Below are 18,113 nucleotides of genomic sequence, written 5' to 3' on the forward strand. Positions count from 1 at the left end.
ACTTTTTATTTTCTGTCTCATATCTTTTTGTCCCTCACTGTTTTCTTTTGCATTAAGTGAATATTTTGTAATGTAGCATTTTAGCTTCTTTAATAATTTTTCAGTATATTTTTTTATTTTATGGAATCACAAATTACTTTATTTTATTTATTTTTGGCTGCATTGGGTCTTTGTTGCTGCGTGTGGGCTTTCTCTAGTTGTGGCGAGTGGGGCCTACTCTTTGTTGCGGTGCACGGGGCTTCTCATTGCAGTGGCTTCTTTTGTTGTGGAGGGTGGCTCTAGGCACGTGGGCTTTAGTAGTGTTGGCTCATGGGCTCTAGAACACAGGTTCAGTAGTTGTGGCGCGTGGGCTTAGTTGCTCCATGGCATGTGGGATGTTCCCAGACCAGGGATTGAACCTTTGTCCCCTGCATTGGTAGGCGGATTCTTAACTACTGTGCCACCAGGGAAGTCCCACCTTTATTTTTTTTTTTAATATGTATTTAATTTTGGCTGTGCCAGGTCTTAGTTGTGGCATGTAGACTTCTTAGCTGTGGCATGCATGTGGGATCTAGTTCCCCAATCAGGGATTGAACCCCCGCCCCCTGCATTGGGAGCCTGTTGGAGTCTTACCCACTGGACCACCAGGGAAGTCCCACAAATTACTTTTAAAAAAATCATATTTGTTTTTACCTTTAAAGGTCTTAAGCATTTAACATCTGATTTGTTATATTTGTGATTTTTAACCAAGTTAAAAGACTGTCACTGGTGTGGGGGGGGGGGGGAGTAGAGAGCTGAATAATGTAGGGCCCAGTGAGGTTATTTGTTGTGTTTTTTGAGTACCAGTAATCCTGGCGTATGTGCATGTGTGTGTGTGCCTGTGTATGTGTAACTGACTTAATCCAGTTAGAGACAGGTTGATACTGGGAATACAGGGAAAGGGAGTAGGATTTTCTCTCTCTCTCTCTCTTTTTTGTTTTTTGACTGTGCTGCGTGGCTTGCAGAATCTTAGTTCCCTGACCAGGCATCGAACCCGGACCCATAGCAGTCAAAGCACTTAGTCCTAACCACTGGACCACCAGGGGATTCCTGGGAGCAGGATTTTAAATGTAGAGATTTGATACTATAAGTACAGACTTCATTTACAAGGCTCTGTCTTATAGATTTGGTGACGGGAGGATGATAGGTAGTGCAATTTTTTTCCCTCTGAAATATAAGCAGCTGAGTAGGGGGAGCATGTGTATGGGTTGGGGTGGTGGGAGGGGAGAAGAATGGAAAAATTAAATTACTTCAATATAAATAAAATTTCAACAAAATGAAGTAGAATTGTCATGCACTGTGGATATGTGCAATGTGTAAACTCATTTTGTTGGCTTGTGTGTTTTTTCCCCAAAAACTTTGGCTACTCCTGTGCAGAGAGGTTCTTAAGTTCAGCCGTAGCTGGAATTTGTTAGGTAAATGCCATGGCTGTCACAGGTGAGGGGAGATAAGAGGGCAGGGTGCAAATTTGGGGGCAAAAGAGTTAATTTTTCCAAGAAAAAATTAAATGATAGACCATGGAAATCCTGTCTCTGGTTATCTCCATTAAAATATATCTTCAGAAGGTCTAAGAATACATTGTATCTAAAAGTAGAGGCTGCAGTCAGGAAAAAGGTCTTTTCTGTTTTGTTCTGGGTTTTTTTTGGCTGCAGCAAGTGGCATGTGGGATCTTAGTTCCCCGACCAGAGATGAAACCAGCGCCCCCTGTAGTGGAAGTGTGGGATCTTAACTACTGGACTGCCACGGAGATCCCTTAATTCTCTCCTTTTAATTTAGGTAGTTCAAGGTTGGTTTTCCAGGATTCAGTTTTTTTCTATGCCAGCAAAGGAGAGAGAGGGGGTAAAAACCCAACAACCCCAAATTATTTGTAATTATTTGTAATTATTTGTAATTATTTCTCTTCCTACCCATAATCTCTGTGTTAGTCTGCAGGGCTGCCCTAACAAAATAACCACAGCTTGGGTGGCTTAAACAATAAATTTCTGCAGGTCTAGAGTCTGGAAGTCTGAGATCAATGTGTTTGGTTTCTCCTGAGGTCTCTCTCATTGGCTTGCACACAGCTACCTTCTCTGTGTCTCCTCAGATGGTCTTTCCTGTGTGTGTATACACCTGGTTGTCTCTCTTATAAGGACACTAATCCTGTTGGATTAAGGCCCCACCCTTATGACCTCATTTAACCTTAATTGCCTCACTCAAGGTCCTATCTCCAAATATAGTGAACTGGACTTAAACATATAAATTTTGAGGGAACAGAATTCAGTCTGTAGCAGCGTCCCACCCCCAAGCTCACATAAGAAATAGGGCAAATTATTGGGAATTTATCATTAACTCTTTTGTAATACTGCTACTTGGTAGTACTGCTTTTTACTTTGTATTATACTTCACCCTGATCAGTTGTCTTATTAAGGAGCTTTCCTGGGAGAAAGCATGTGAGGAATATACAGATCTTTCTCCTTGGGACCTGTTTTTAAACCAAAATGTGCATGCTGTCATGCTGGACAAGGGTGATCTGGCTCCCCGACAAATTAAACTCTCAAAGAGAGGGCGGTTTCTTTACTACCTTAATCAAATGACAGGTCAGGACAAACGTAGAGTTCACCAATGACTTTGACTTTCACATAAGTGAGAAGAAGCAAGCAGAGAAATAGAAAGCAAAAACGTATCTAAAAATGCAGAATGAAAGTTAAAACCACTTTGAGCACGAAGTGCTTGTAACGAACCAAGTCCATGCATGCATCCATAATAGAAAAGTCCAGTTGGTCCAAGACACTAGTCTCCTCAGCAAGGCACTCAAGCAGGTCTGGATTACTGCTGGGTCACAAGTGATGAGGTGAAGACCGTCCATTCAGGCAAAGCCTCTGGTGGCCAATGCCTTGGTGAATGGATCCTCGACAAGAGATGAGGATACAGCAACACTTGTCTCAAATGCAAACAGTCCCAGCTCACCTAATTTTATAGTCCCAGGAGCACATTATCTCCAAGATCAGATGTTCAGTTTGGGAGGGGGAGGTTTCTAATGCCACCTGTGTCACCTTGGCAGGAGATCCCCCAAATTTCTGCCTCTTCCTACCAGCATGCACAGATCAGTCTTGGCTCAGGTACAGCAATGACAAAAAATGAAACCTCTGAAGTCATGGAGTCAGTTTCTAGTCACGGCTTTATTTCATGCTTGACACCAGGCCTCAAAAGGCTCGCTTCTACTGTATTTATGAGCAAATACATAAATAAACATATATATATAATTCACAAGAGTCACATCAACAAATCAAACACATGGTAACATGTGCCTTCTTCAATCTAGTTTGAGTACACTATGATCCATCATGTAATAGATCTAAAAGATCTACAGATTGTTTTGGATTTTCTACATAACGTCTTTTAATAGCCAGCTTTATATTGTCCTTCACAATTCTTATACTTTCTAGAATCTCCAGTAAAACAATGAATAGAAGTGGGTGATAGTGGCATCTTTATTTAAGTTATCTATTATTATTAATAATATTACTGTTGTTGGTCTGAATTTTGGAAATTACCATTTATCAAAATTAAGGAAACTTCTTTCTATTCTTGGTTTTATACAATTGTTCTTTTAATGAATTTTAATTGAATTTTATCAAAAGTTCTTGGATCTGTTGAAATGATCATATGATTTTTAAAATAATTATAATGTAATTACTTTGATTAATTTTCAATGACAAACTTGTATTCCTGAAATAAACTCAGTTTGATCATGATGTTATCCTTTTCATGTATCACCCCATTTGGTTTGCTAACATTTTGTTCAGGACTTTTGTGTTTGTTTCTGTGAGATTGGCTTCTTAATTGTCTTTCTTTTCAGCTTTGGTATGATAGGCTCAGTAAATAAGCTATGAAGTGTTCCCTCTTTTATCCTTTTAAAGAGGTTATATTAGATTATCTCTTCCATAAATGGTAGAACACTCCAGTACAGCCACACGGCCCTGCTGTTTTCTTTGTGAAGATATTTAATTATAGATGTTAGGGTATGTTTTTTCAAGGAATTTCTCCATTCCCCCTAAATTTTAAATGTTTGGAAATACTCAAGATATATACATTACCGTTTTAATGTCTGTAAGATCAGTGATAGCCTCTTTTCCCAATACAGTGGGTTTTTTTTTTATGATGATCAGTGCTGTCAGAGGCTTATTGATTTTTATTTGTTACCAACTTGTGACTTACTGAATCTCTGTTCTCATTTTATTTCACTCTGTCTTTTCCTTGGATTAACTTATTTTTAACTTTGTATGATAAATACAGAGATTGTTTCCCAGTCTTCTTTTAAATAAGTCTATTTAATGTTATAAATTATCCTCAAGTCATATGTTAACATGGGGTTGGGAGCCCATTATGGACTGAATGAACTGTGTGTCTTGTCATCCCCCGCCCCCCCACCAAATGCATATGTTGAAGCTCTGACCTCCAGTGTGTGACTATTTTTAGAGATGGGGCCTTTAGAGAGGTAATTAAGGTAAATGAGGTCATAAGGGTGGGGTCTGATTCAATAGGTCTGGTATCCTATTGGATAATTAGAGGAAAAGACACCAGAGCTCACTGCATTCTTTATTTCTTAATTATTTGGCAGTTTCCTAGGTCCTTTTTCTACAATTTCTAGATTAATTCCACTGTGAATTAATCTGAATTATTGTAATCCTTCAAAAATGAGATTTGCTTATGGCCTAGCCATATGGTCAGTACCAGTAAAAATTCCATGTGCATTGGAAAGAATGTGTATTCTGCAGTTGTTTGGTATACTATTAATACGTTTAAGTCAAGTTTGTTTGCCCTATCATTTATTGTTACAGATTTGTCCGTTTTTAGATATGTCCCTGTACTGTTGGTGAGAGTATAAATTATTTCAGTCTTTTTGGAAGGCAGTTTGTCACTGCTTATGAAAATAATTTTAGTGTCTTTTGACATATTGATTTCACTTGTAGGAATTTCCAGAAACAGCACAAATATAAAAGCATAAATACAAGAATTCTTAGTATAGGATAGTTTATAAGTGCAAAAACTTAAGAAAACCAAATGTCCATCAATAGAGAAATGGTTAAATGGTGATATACACAGAAAGTGGAATGTTATGCAGACAGTGAGATAGATTATGTGTAGTTGAAATGATAAGATATCCTAGGTATAGTAATGAAAATGAGGCTGTGTAGACAGCATGTTTGGTAGGACTCCATTTGTCTTAAAAGATGAGGTTTTATCTACGTATTGGTGTTTTTTTATATATAGAAATTTTCTGAAAGAAAGGTAACAGTAGGTACCCCTAGGGAGTTAGATATTGGAGATGGACAGTAGTAAGGGCTTCTTAGTATATGCTTGATTTTTTTTTAATTTTATTTTTTACAGTGATCATGGGTTACTTAGAATAAAGAGCTAGTTAAAATAAGTAAATGCAGAAAGTAATTGTCTCTTAAGTGTAACAAACAAAATACTAACTATATTGGGTGGAATGAATTTCTGTTGAACACACCAGAAAATTTATTGACATTTGCCATATTTATTATTACATCTTCCTTTGCTGTTCCTCTTATCCAAATCAAAGATGAAGCTTTCTCTAGTCTGAGGTTTCAGGAATTTTGCTAGACATAGTCAGCATTGGTGATAAGGTAAACTAAGAAAATTATCTTAGAAATTCTGACCTGGCAAAACAGATTTTTAATAAAAGATCTTTATTTCCTACAGATTCCTGACATTCAAAACAGCTGGCTTTTAATACACTGCTACTGCATCAAATCAACAATGAACTGGAATGCAAAATCAGAGAGTGTCAGCTTACCACCACAGTATCCTAAAAAACAGGCATCTTTTTTGGAGCAAACTTTAGTAAACACACTTACCACAGCATCTCAAAGTTCTTTAAACCATCCTGGAAGTAACCAAGAACCGTGCCTATTTCTCAGTAATTTAAATCCAGTTTCACAGCCGCTGCTCAACATCAGAAATTATAAAACTCCTCAACAAATCCCTATTTCTGATATGCATAGTGGGACCATTGTGACCTCACAAACTTCAGTAGAAAGAATAACATATGCAAATGTTAAAGGACCCAAACAACCAAATCACGATTTGCAAATGTCTTCAGGAGTTACACAGGATGTATGGTTGAACTCACCAATGAGGAATTCTATGCTTTCTCATACAGGGGCAACTATATCTCATCAGACTAGTTTAGGAACGAATACGCCCAATGTACGTGCACTACAGAATCAATTTCTAACATCAGATACCTATTCCATGCAACTACAAATGATCCCTTCTAATTCCGGAAGAGTTCCTATAACTTACCAAGGAAACCCGAGACTTAACCTACCTGTATCAGAGCAACAGGTTGATTGGGCACAGCAGTGTGCATCCAGTGGATTGACTTACCCAGATTACAGGCCCCTTCCAAAGCAATATAGTTACTCATCACGAAGCTTTTTGCCGGAGCCTACTCTTCAGAAACAAACCCCTATGTCATCTGTATCATCACAAGTTAAAAATAGTCAATCTCCAAATCCTGCCCTGACTTTACAGTCAAAGCAGATTGCAACTGTACCGTCATATCAATATGCGGTTACTCAAACTGACAGAAGACCTCCTCCTCCTTATGACTGTAGGTATGCAAGCCAGCCTCTGCAAAGTACTCAGCATGTTGTTAAACACACTTCTATGGAAGTTCCTCAGAGTCAAGAAATGCACTTACCTGAAATGAGGAAAGACTTTTGTAGAGGCTTTCAGCAGCAGTGGCAAAACCTTAATGAAAATTTCAGCACAATGGGAAATTCCTGTAACTTGAGAGTAAATATCAATCAGCCTTTTAATGAACCTGTTAGATCTTACGTGGATGGCGTTCGGGCTCTTACTCAAAATAATCAAGAGAAAAGAGTGGATTCTCAAAATCTAACTTCAAATCAAGTACTGGACACAAGTGCCACAAAAGAAAAGTTAGTGAGGGATATTAAAACATTAGTAGAAATAAAAAAGAAGTTTTCGGACCTTGCAAGGAAAATTAAAATTAATAAAAATCTTTTGATGGCAGCAGGTTGTATTAAAACAACTAATACCTCTTACAGTGAATCAGCTCAAAATTGTGGGTTGTCTCTGAAACAAACTGCCAAAATCCAGTCTGGACCACAGGTAACCCTAGGCCCTCCAGATACTGTGGAGGATAAACCACCAACAGTAATGGAATCTGCAGAAGAAACAAATAGAACACACAATGCATTGAATTCCAACCTTCAGGACAGAAATTTTAACCAAGTCAGTTCTGTTTTACTAAATTCTGGCTGTTCGCAAGTTGTGAGTTCTTTAAAGACGTCAACTGTTGAGATTACCCAGGCAATATTAAATAACACCCAGTTTTCATCAGGAAATTTAGTCAACGTTGCACAAAATGTGCCAACAAATTCTGAAGCAACTTCTCTTCCTCAGTCTACATCCTTTGAGGAATATGTTTCAAAGTATCCAAATAAAAATAGGCTGATTCTCAGTTTACTTGCATCTGGAAATAAAACTCAGAAGAAATTATTAAAAGATACTAATGAACGTATTCATGATTCTAAACTGCATAGTTTTGAAATGAATCCAAATATCCAGAACACTGGTAACCAAGTGAATTTGAAAACCATGGAAACTCCAGGTACTCCAACTACTTGTAATATAAATGCCAAGATATCAAACAACTCTTCTTGCTTTGAGCATAAATCCTTCAATGGAATGTCTTCTAAAAGTGACTCTCACTTTTCCATGGACTTGCTAGCAACATGTCTGTCTTTGTGGAAAAAGCAACCTTCAGAACCTACGGAAGAAAAACAGTGTAATGAGTCAAAAAAAACCACAGCAGCAGTTGGAATTTCAAAGCCTGCGGACATCTGTGAGAAGAGTCCATTTTCAGCTGTGGTAAATTCTCAGAATAAAATTGTAAACAGCTCACAAGACACAGTTTTATCAACGGTAGCACAGAATTATGAGTCTTCAGGAGCAACTACTACAAAGGGGATTGCTGTAGTATCACCCTTAATTCTTTCAGATGTCAAAACATTGTCTGTAAAAGGTATAACACCTGAAGCTTTACCTGAAACAATGTATCCAGTTATTAAAGAAGGCAGTGTTTGTAGCTTACAAAACAAATCCTCAGAAAATACTGCTGCTTTGAACGTTAATGAACCAGTGACAAGTACCACAAGCACCAAGATTTTCCCACTAATTCAGAAGGATAAGCAAAGTGAGTCAACTAATACTAATTCAGAAGTCACCCCTAATACCAATCAAGGAAAGCATAACAAATTAGAACCAGATATCCAGTATCCTGTGAGTGATCAGCAAACCTCATATCTATCAAAGGACAGTGATATTGTGGGCAGAGATGTATTACAGATTGGCAGTATTTGTTCTCTTGTTGAAGGTGATACCTCTTATAATTCCCAAATAGCAGAGATATTCAGCTTGCCCTCTTTGCAAAAGGTTGAGCCACAGAAAGCTCTACCCAATCACCAAGTAATGAATAGTAGACAAAATGAACAATTTGACAATATCCCTGGGAATAAAGACGTTGACTTTCAAAAAGATAATTTTATACAGTGCACAGATGTTTCACATAAAATAACTGATCAGTCAGAGTCACTGCAACCCCCAGAACCATCGACTTTGAAGTACATTGGAGCAAAGAGTGGAATTCCAGAGGAAAGCAGTTTGGAGCATATCACTAAAAATGAAAGCATGGCTAATGATATGTGTTCACCAGCTGCTATTCAGCGGGATAGTTACCCTCAGGAAGCAGCCCAGGATCCTACAACAAATGAGAATCTCGAAGATAAGACATCGATCTTATACCTACATGATCAGCTGTCAGAACTTTTAAAAGAGTTTCCCTATGGTATTGAACCTGTGAACATGCATGAAGGTTTTGTGGTCCAACAAATGGCACACCAAATCTCAAAAGCTCAAACTTGTAATAAAACTGGTTGTGACTGCAAAGACTCAACAGACCAGATACAAATTACAATATTAAATTCAGAGCAAATGAAAGAATTATTTCCTGAACAGGATGATCAACCCAACGAGGTAGACATACTGACAGAGCCTCAGAAAGAAAAGCCTGTCACAAAAGAAGGGAACCAGTGTGACCCACAAGCACATGCAGTTGAAGAAACCTGTGATTCTGTAATACTGGATTCAGAAAAAGATGATGTCCGTTGCTGTGCATTGGGGTGGCTCTCTATGGTTTATGAAGGAGTACCTCAGTGCCAGTGTAATTCCACTAAGAACTCAACTTCAAAGGAAGAAAAAGGGAAAGATCCACGTTCTCCTTTGGAGACTAACGGTTATAAACAAGAAGAGAGAACCTCTGACAGAGATGTTCCTATTGCATTTAACAGTCCTCCAAATAATCAGCTGAAGATTCCTCTGACTTGTCCAATTGAGAAAAAATATTTTCCTGAAACAGAGCAAGACAGGAGTATAAAAGATAAATCCAAATCAGAACATAACAGCTCATTAAGGACAGAACAAGAATTATCTGGTCACTTTTTATCTAAAGGTGATAAAAAGCCAGATTCTTTGCAGAGTCACAAAAGAAAAAGAAAACTGCAATTTCATGAGGTAACTTTTCACTCCACTAACAAAACTGCAAAATTTTCTCAAGAGAGCCTGCAGAGGAAGCTCATGGCACAAAACTTACGACCACTAAAACCAAAGATGGGTTTTTTGATGCATGTGAAGAATGGTTCTTTGGTACAGTCAGTATCACCGGAAAAGAGAAAATTGAAAGCAGGTGGCTCTAAACAAAAAGTTTTGGAAAAGAAGTTAGATGAAGGGAGCATACTTGATTCAGAGATAAAGAAGAAGAAATATGATAAACAAGAGCAGAATAAGAATGTGGGAGGTGGTGCATTTAAATTCTGTAACCTTTTCTCAACCACAGGTGAAAGAGCCAGGATTAAAGAAAAGACAGTGTCAAATGTTAAGTCCTCAGGCTCTATGGATAGCTCCTCTAAAATTAATAGAGTTCTGTCACCAAAGGAGTATTTATCAAGGCAGAAGCATAAAGAAACATTAAAGAAAAACTACCTGAAAAATGTACCATGTGATTCTCAGTATATGAGATCAAATAAACTTTCTACGCGAGTGGGAAGTTGTGGGAGATCAAATGAGAGACACAATGGCAGTGTACAGACCTCTAAGGAATCATTAAATACTGGTACAAGCCATGGTAAAAACCTCAAAGCCCATCATTCCAAGGAGTCTAAAACATACATTTCAAGGAATATTAAAGGAACAGTTGGTGGAAAGCAACCTGATAAAATGTGGATTGATAAAACCAAATTAGACAAAAATTTAAGTAATGTAAATAATGACGTTGAATTCTGCCAAATGGCTTCCCAAGCAAAGGATCAAAGGAAACTGTATCTGAGTAGAGTTGCATTTAAATGCACTGAACGTGAGCGCATTTGTCTCACGAAATTAGATAGTTCACCCAGGAAGCTTAATAAAGAAAAGAGACCAGAAAATAAACCTAAGACCCTTTTACCTGTGAAAGATGCCACAGAGAAACTAAGCATGCTGGAGTTTAAATTATGTCCAGATGGACTATTTAAGAATACAAACCCTGTTAAAGACCAGAATGATCTGCCATCTACTCCTAGGAAGGAGCAAGCTCCTGTGCAAGGTCCAGTATGATTTTTTTTGATGGTGTCTGCAACATTGTAATACTGTAGTTCAGCAAGTGACAGAGCATCTCTCCTGACTTCCCTGTAGCTAGGAGAGACTTAAATGCATTTTGCCTTTACTTAGTATTTAGTTTTCTCAGTAAGTTGATGGTTCATTGGGCAATATTTGTTTTAAGTTTGTGTCCCACTTGTTTTAAATTATATTACATTCACATTAAAGGTAAGAGGTATATAAAATTGTAAGGTTTGCCAAATACAAAGATTTCCTTTTGTGCCAAGAAGTGACTTAGCACTCTTTGTGCTAAGTCAGAAAAGCATCAAGTGTACATTATTTCAGGTCTTGCCTTTGTTCATTCTCTTTTGGGACTTGCAGTTTCAAAGCCCTGTGAATTTGAAATTTTGGTCTAAGTGTTAGGAGATATGTAATGTTAATGAAATCTTTTTGTACACACGGAAGTGGTTTGCCTTATAGTCATCTTTGAAGCAGTTGGTGATTGTGTTATCACTGAAGTGGTACCTTCTAGTCTACTCATGAAGTATGCAATGGGAGGATCTTGGAAGCAGTGTTGTCCATTGTTGAGTTACCAAACCCGAATGGAAATCGTGACTGTTGGTTAGCCGAAGGATAGAATTCTCAATGTAGTGCAAGATGGAAGGAGAAAATAGAGGACTCATTATTTGTGGTAGAAGGAAACATTTATGGGTTGTGGATAGTATATGTAAAACGGTGTGTTGAGAAACCCAGATTGGAAAACTAAAGGATTTGAATGGAAATCGTAGTTTTTCCTGTACTGTGTTCAGACAGTATCTGTTTGGGTGCATAAAATTACAATGTAAATAAGGTACTTTTTCTTGGAAGTTGGTAGGGATATATGAGTATATAGAGTATAAAATTCATTTTGTAAAGTACTGGTGATTACACTTGGTTCTTCAAACTAGATCCTTAGAATCTGAGGGCCTGGTTGGAAGTGGGTGCAGCAGCAATGTGAGGTACATTCTGTCTCATGTGCCCTTAAGTATCTTGAGATGTGTTGGTGTTCAGCCCAAGTGGGAGAAACATAATTACATAATGAAGGTAAACTTTTAAATTGTGAGATTCAGGCACGTCATAGGGGAGAAAGCATTTTTCCATGCCCTTTTTAGTTATGTGTGAATATATCTGATGCCTTCTAAAATCTAATTTAGGCTTACATGGTTTTCCTTCATTATAGTACTAAAAGAGATGAATAGCAATATCTAGAGATCTGAAAATGAATATTTAAATAGTTTCAGGAATAAAAAGTACAAAAGAAGACTGGTTAAAATGTTTGACTGAGGAGAAAAGGATGCTGGAAGCCAACCAAGAAATAGGTAAAACTGTCTATTTAAGTTTTTATTTTACTTACCTGGCACTCTATCATATATAAGCTGGATTACAGTTATGGAAACTACTGTGAAGTTTGGTTTTTATCCATATTCTTTTAGAAGATAGTTCAGTGTCTGTATGAGTGGTAGGAAGACATTCTCCTATTTTTTCTGTCATGCTGTGGACAGAGAAGTAGTGATCTATTTCCTTTTAACAAGAGAATTCTCATCACAGTGACTTAAGACAAGGGGTTGGCATGCTTCTTCTGTGTAGATAGGTTTTGCAAATCATAATGTCTCTCCTAAATACTCTAACATTGCAGTGAGAAATGGCTGTAGAATAATGAATGAGCATGGGCTATGTTCCAATTAAACTTTACCAAAACTTGCTAGAGGCCGGGCTTGGCCCACAGGCATACCCTGTTAGCCAACCCCTAGATTAGATTATTTGCAAGTTAGTTAATTAAATTCTCAAAACCAGGGAGACAAAGATGTTCCCATTTATCAATGAGAGGTTAGATCATTTGGCTAAAGTTACATAGCCAGTAACTCAATAGGGACTTGAACCACATCCCTGTCTTCTAAGTTTATTAAGTGTGGAATTTGAGTTATTTTGATGACGAAAGACTGATGCTCATAGTTTTTTGTTTCGGTTTGGTTTTGGGTTTTTTGGGGTTTTGTTTGTTTGTTTACTGGGAAGGGTTTTGGGCTGAGGGCCAACAAGAAAACCAGAGTTTTTAGTATCTGATTTTTAATTAGTGGAATGAATGTATTTTGTGTTTTAGGGTTTTGCATTGAGAACTGGAACCTAGGGTTCAGGAAATTTAGTTTGGGTTAATTAAATATGAAGAGTTCATAAGAGTCTTTTGAAAATTGGGAGAAGCAGAATTTTGCCATGAGCAGCAATAAAGAGAAGCAAGAGAAGAAGTGTGACAAAGGTTGAGAAGAGCTTATAAAGAATATATGTAAGCAGGCATGTAGAAATGGAGGCTTATACATTGAAGATACATAAAGGGAAAAAGAAACCTGAATGAAAGAATCAAAGGAAGAAGAAATGTGCACTCTTAATTAGAACAGGAAGACAACGGAAAGAGGGGAAAATTAATTAGTGAGAGAGTAGAAAACACACCCCTAAAGTTGGAACACAGGAAGTGAAATATGAGAAAGATGGAAATGGGTGTGGAGATTGCAGCAAGAAAGTTCCTTGGAAAAAGGGAGGGCCATAAGTTTTGCTTCAGAGAGAGTTGGGAGGCATAACTGGAATCTGAATCTGAAAATACTCAGAAGACGGATATATGCACAGGTTGACCAGAGGCTCAGGGAGCAGCATGAGCTAAACGACAGACGTGAAGATAACCTGCGGCCAGGATGAGCAATAAACACTGAAGGTGGGACATCAGTACTCAGGATCACTATGAAAATGACACAAAGCAGGGCCCAGGTGCAATGAGAGATGCAGCAGGGTGAGAGAAAAGCTAAGAAACAAGTCCAGAGCTCTGTCAAGAGTCTTACAAGGGCTTCCCTGGTAGCGCAGAGGTTCAGAATCTGCCTGCCAACGCAGGGGACATGGGTTCGTGCCCCGATCCGGGAAGACCCCACATGCTGTGGAGCAACTAAGCCCGTGTGCCACAACTGCTGAGCCTGCACTCTAGAGCCTGTGAGCCATAACTACTGAAGCCCACGTGCCTAGAGCCCGCTCACTGCAACTGGAGAGAGCCTGCGTGCAGACAAAGACCCAACGCAGCCAAAAATAAATAAAAATAAAATTATAATTAAAAAAAAAAAGTCTTATGAGACTCAGGGAAATCATGAAAGACAGAACATACCAAGAGGAAGAGGCTGAAGAACTGGAACTCCCAGAGAGCTATAAAAAACACACTTTAGATAAGCAACACCTAAATTTGGTGGCAAAGGTTGGAGTGTAGATGGAGCAAGTCGTGAAGCTGTCAGGGTGAGGTAGAAGAAGAGGAGGTGACAGAATCCAGCGGAAAGCAGCTTAGAGCTGCACCTCAGGTATCAGCATTCATAACAGAAAGCTGATGTGCACGGAGAGGAATTTGAAACAGATAAAGAATTAAGAGTAGCCGGCCTCTGTTAGCAAAAAAAATAAAGAAAGAAGAGGACAGAGTGCTTGACCCACCCAGGCAGAAAAAGGTACAAGAAAACTTACTCAGAAAGGAGTGGCTACAGCAGGAATGTGAAGTACGGGAATTCAGAATTGGAACAGCTTCTGAGATATAGAGGCACATCTAGAAATACACAGAAAAAGGAAAAGCTGGCTGGGCCCATCAAAAAAAGGGATAGTGAGGCTAATAACAGCACTGAAATAGTCTAAAGAAACAGAAAAATACAGATATTTCTTAGAACACCTAGTGCATAACAAGGCCAGAATATGCAAGCTGTACCTTCCATTTACTCTTTGTAACTGGCTTGCGTTTGTGCTTTTTATATTGCTAGTTTAGATGGCTGTTAAGAAAGTCACGTTCATAATAGTATGCAAATAATGAGTTTTTATTGGGCAAGCGTACAGGTAGAGCAGAATAGCCCTGGGCAGTAAAGATGGGGGTGATGTTAGAAAACAGCCCCCAAAGGAGAGGCAAGATGTCCTGTGTATTTACTTTATAATTCTGTAGGTAAAGAGCCATAGTTTGTCACACTTAGCTCTTTCCCTAATTTTTTATCCCAGAGAACAACGCATGTTTTCCGTCTCAATTTATATTGATTGTATACTAGTCACTAACATTAAGAGTAATAAAGTAAATAAAATTTTTGTTTCCTTAGATGATAATGTTTTGGCTAATTCAAGACTCTCCAAGAGAAGTTTCAGTGCAGATGGATTTGAGACACTACAAAACCCAGTAAAAGATTCAAAAGCAATGTTTCAAACCTACAAAAAGATGTACATGGAGAAGAGAAGCAGAAGTCTTGGTAGCAGTCCTTTAGAATAATTTTCAGACTTTAATTCTTCTGATGGTTCTCTAATTGCCACAAGAAAATTTCTGTCACTTTCTGTTCAAATTATTTTTCTGGAAATACTCAGATTGCCGTGATAAAATTTCTCAGAGTTTGGTTACCATTTTAGGTTATGTATATCATTGAAGTTACTTAATTAAATTGGCTTGAGAACCTTATCTGTGTGTAGCAGGCATAAGAAATAGATGGTATTTGTCAGGGAAACCATGAATTCTGACATTATTGAACCAAGTTTACCATTATTTTAAAATGAATTATTATACAAATCTTGTTTTGAAATGCTAACTATCCATCCTAAGGGAGACCTGTGCATTACTTAAGGACTTATTTCCTCTGGGACTGTATTTTTGTTTCTAAAACTTATTAGCAAAATTTATTTTTCAGAAATCCTCACTGTGAATGTCAAAGTATATTCTTAAGTATTTTATACTGAATTGTAAACTTTTTGTCGGAGTCTTGTTTTATACTTGTTAAACTGAACATAATTTTTGGATAACATCTAAACATTACTTTTCATACTTGAAATAAACATTTATTTTTTAAAAAGTATATCCGAAACAGTTTGATTTGTGTTTGATTTCCTGCCCTCACAACAGAGCACATTTTAGAAAGGTGTTTTTAAAAGGAGAAATGTTAATTAAGCTGTCACAAGTAAATATTTTCAGGTTCATTCATTAGAAGAGCAAAAATTTACTAGGTTCAGGAAATTGCAAGGAAGGCAAAATATAACTCTTCAGATGTTTCTGGGCTTTTATGACTACTAGAAGTAGAAATGTGTTGTTTTCATAAAATCTTAATGCTACATAGTTCACACATATTAAAACTATAGTAAACTCTTATGTATATTTTATCACAAGTTTTAAAAATACATTCTGAAGACTTGAGAAGACTGGGCTTCTCAAAATATTAAATAGCATGCTTCCATAGGAAAAGCCATTGTGCTCTTCCTGAGCAATGTCAGTAGAAGGATCAGTTAGAAAAGCAATGGTTGGTAGAACTGGCACCATAGCACCGGTCGAGTCAATGCAATGGTTCCAAGCTATGAATATTAGTGGTCATTATATTGGTCATTGTGTTCTTTTTTTTTTTTAACTTTATTTTACATTGGACTATAGTTGATTAACAGTGTTGTGATAGTTTCAGTTGTACAACGAACTGATTCAGTTATACATGTATGTATACTTCAAATTTTTTTCCCATTTAGGTTTTTAAATAACATTGAGCAGAGTTCCCTGTGCTATACAGTAGGTCCTTGGTTATCCATATTTTTATTGGGGTATAGTGGCTTTACAATGTTGTGTTTGGTTATCCATTTTAAATATAGCAGTGTGTACATGCCAATCCCAAACTCCCTAACTATCCCTTCCCCCCGGTAACCATAAGTTCATTCCCTAAGTCTGTTAGTCTGTTTCTGTTTTTTAAATAAGTTCATTTGTATCAGTTCTTTTTAAATTCCACATATGAGCAGTAACATACGATATTTCTCTTACTTCACTCAGTCTGACTTAATTTCACTCAGCATAACAATCTCTAGGTCCATCCATGTTGCTGCAAATGACATTATTTCATTGTTTTTAATTACTGAGTAATATTCCATTGTATATGTGTACCACATTTTCCTTTATCCATTCCTCTGTCGATGGACATTCAGGTTGCTTCCATATCTTGGCTATTGTAAACAATGCTGCAATGAACATTGGCGTGCATGTACCCATTCTGACCATGTGTTTCTCCAGATACATGCCCTGGAGTGGGACTGCAGGATCATACGGTAGCTCTATTTTTAGATTTTTAAGGAACCTCCATACTGTTCTCCATAATGGCTTCACCAATTCACATTCCCACCAACGGTGCAAGAGGGTTCCCTTCTCTCCACACCCTCTCCAGCATTTATTGTTTGTAGATTTTTTGATGATAGCCATTTTGACTGGTGTGAGGTGATGTCTCATTGTAGTTTTGATTTGCATTTCTCTAATAATTAGCAATGTTGAACATCTTTTCATGTGCCTCTTGGCCATCTGTATGTCTTCTTTGGAGAAATGTCTATTTAGGTCTTCTGCCCATTTTTTGATTGGGTTGTTTGTTTTGATGATATTAAGCCGCATGAGCTGCTTGTAAATTTTGGAGACTATTCCCTTGTTGGTCACTTCATTTGCAAATATTTTTGTCCATTCTGCAGGTTGTCTTTTCGTTCTGTTTATGGTTTGCTTTGCTCTGCAGAAGCTTTTAAGTTTAATTAGGTTCCATTTGTTTATTTTTATTTTCATTACTCTAGGAGGTGGATCAAAGAAGATATTGCTGTGATTTATGTCAGATTGTTCTGCGTATGTTTTCCTCTAAGAGTTTTATAGTGTCTGGTCTTACATTTAGGTCTTTGATCCATTTTGAGTTTATTTTTGTGTATCGTGTTAAAGAATGTTCTAATTTCATTTTTTTACATGTAGTTGCCCTGTTTTCCCAGCACCATTTGTTGAAGAGGCTGCCTTTCCACCATTGCATAATCTTGCTTCCTTTGTCATAGATTGACCGTAGGTGCCTGGGCTTATTTCTGGACTTTCTAATCTCTTTCTATCAATGGACCCATTAATCTATATTTCTGTTTTTGTGCCAGTACCATACTGTTTTGATGACTATAGCTTTGTAGTATAGCGTGAAGTCAGGGAACCTGATTCCTCCAGCTCCATTTTTCTATCTCAAGATCGCTTTGCCTATTTGGGGTCTTTTGTGTCTCCATACAAATTTTAAGATTTTTTGTTCTGGGCTTCCCTGGTGGTGCAGTGCTTGAGAATCTGCCTGCCAATGCAGGAGACATAGGTTTGATCCTTGGTCCGAGAAGATGCCGTGGAGCAACTAAGCCCATGCACCACAACTACTGAGCCTGCACTCTAGAGCCCGTGAGCCACAACTACTGAAGCTCGCGTGCCTAGAGCCCATACTCCCCAACAAGAGAAGCCCGCCCACTGCAAAGAAGAGTAGCCCCTGCTCACCGCAACTAGAGAAAGCCCACGCGCAGCAAGGAAGACCCAACTCAGCCAAAAATAAATAAATAAAATTAATAAATATATTTTTTAAAAAAGATTTTTTGTTCTAGTTTGGTGAAAAATG

General features: G+C 37.7%; 1 protein-coding gene across 4 annotated transcripts in view; it reads left to right on the forward strand.

Annotated features, from left to right (window-relative positions):
* Positions 1–15,557, forward strand: part of RESF1 (retroelement silencing factor 1) — a 38,595-nt gene extending 23,038 nt beyond the window's left edge. For 2 of the 4 annotated variants that reach the window (XM_004270875.4, XM_033430125.2), the window contains 3 exons: positions 5,725–10,690; positions 11,958–12,041; positions 14,817–15,557. In XM_004270875.4, the coding sequence (XP_004270923.1) occupies positions 5,782–10,690; positions 11,958–12,041; positions 14,817–14,983 (5,160 nt within the window). In that variant the 5' untranslated portion in view covers positions 5,725–5,781 and the 3' untranslated portion in view covers positions 14,984–15,557. Of the gene's footprint in view, positions 1–5,724; positions 10,691–11,902; positions 12,042–14,816 lie in introns of all 4 variants that reach the window. The other 2 variants (XR_007470149.1, XM_012533442.3) reach the window with 2 other exon arrangements.
* The last annotated feature ends 2,556 nt before the right edge of the window (positions 15,558–18,113 follow it).

The sequence above is a fragment of the Orcinus orca genome, chromosome 11 (assembly GCF_937001465.1).
Source record: "Orcinus orca chromosome 11, mOrcOrc1.1, whole genome shotgun sequence".
Lineage (NCBI taxonomy): Eukaryota > Metazoa > Chordata > Mammalia > Artiodactyla > Delphinidae > Orcinus > Orcinus orca.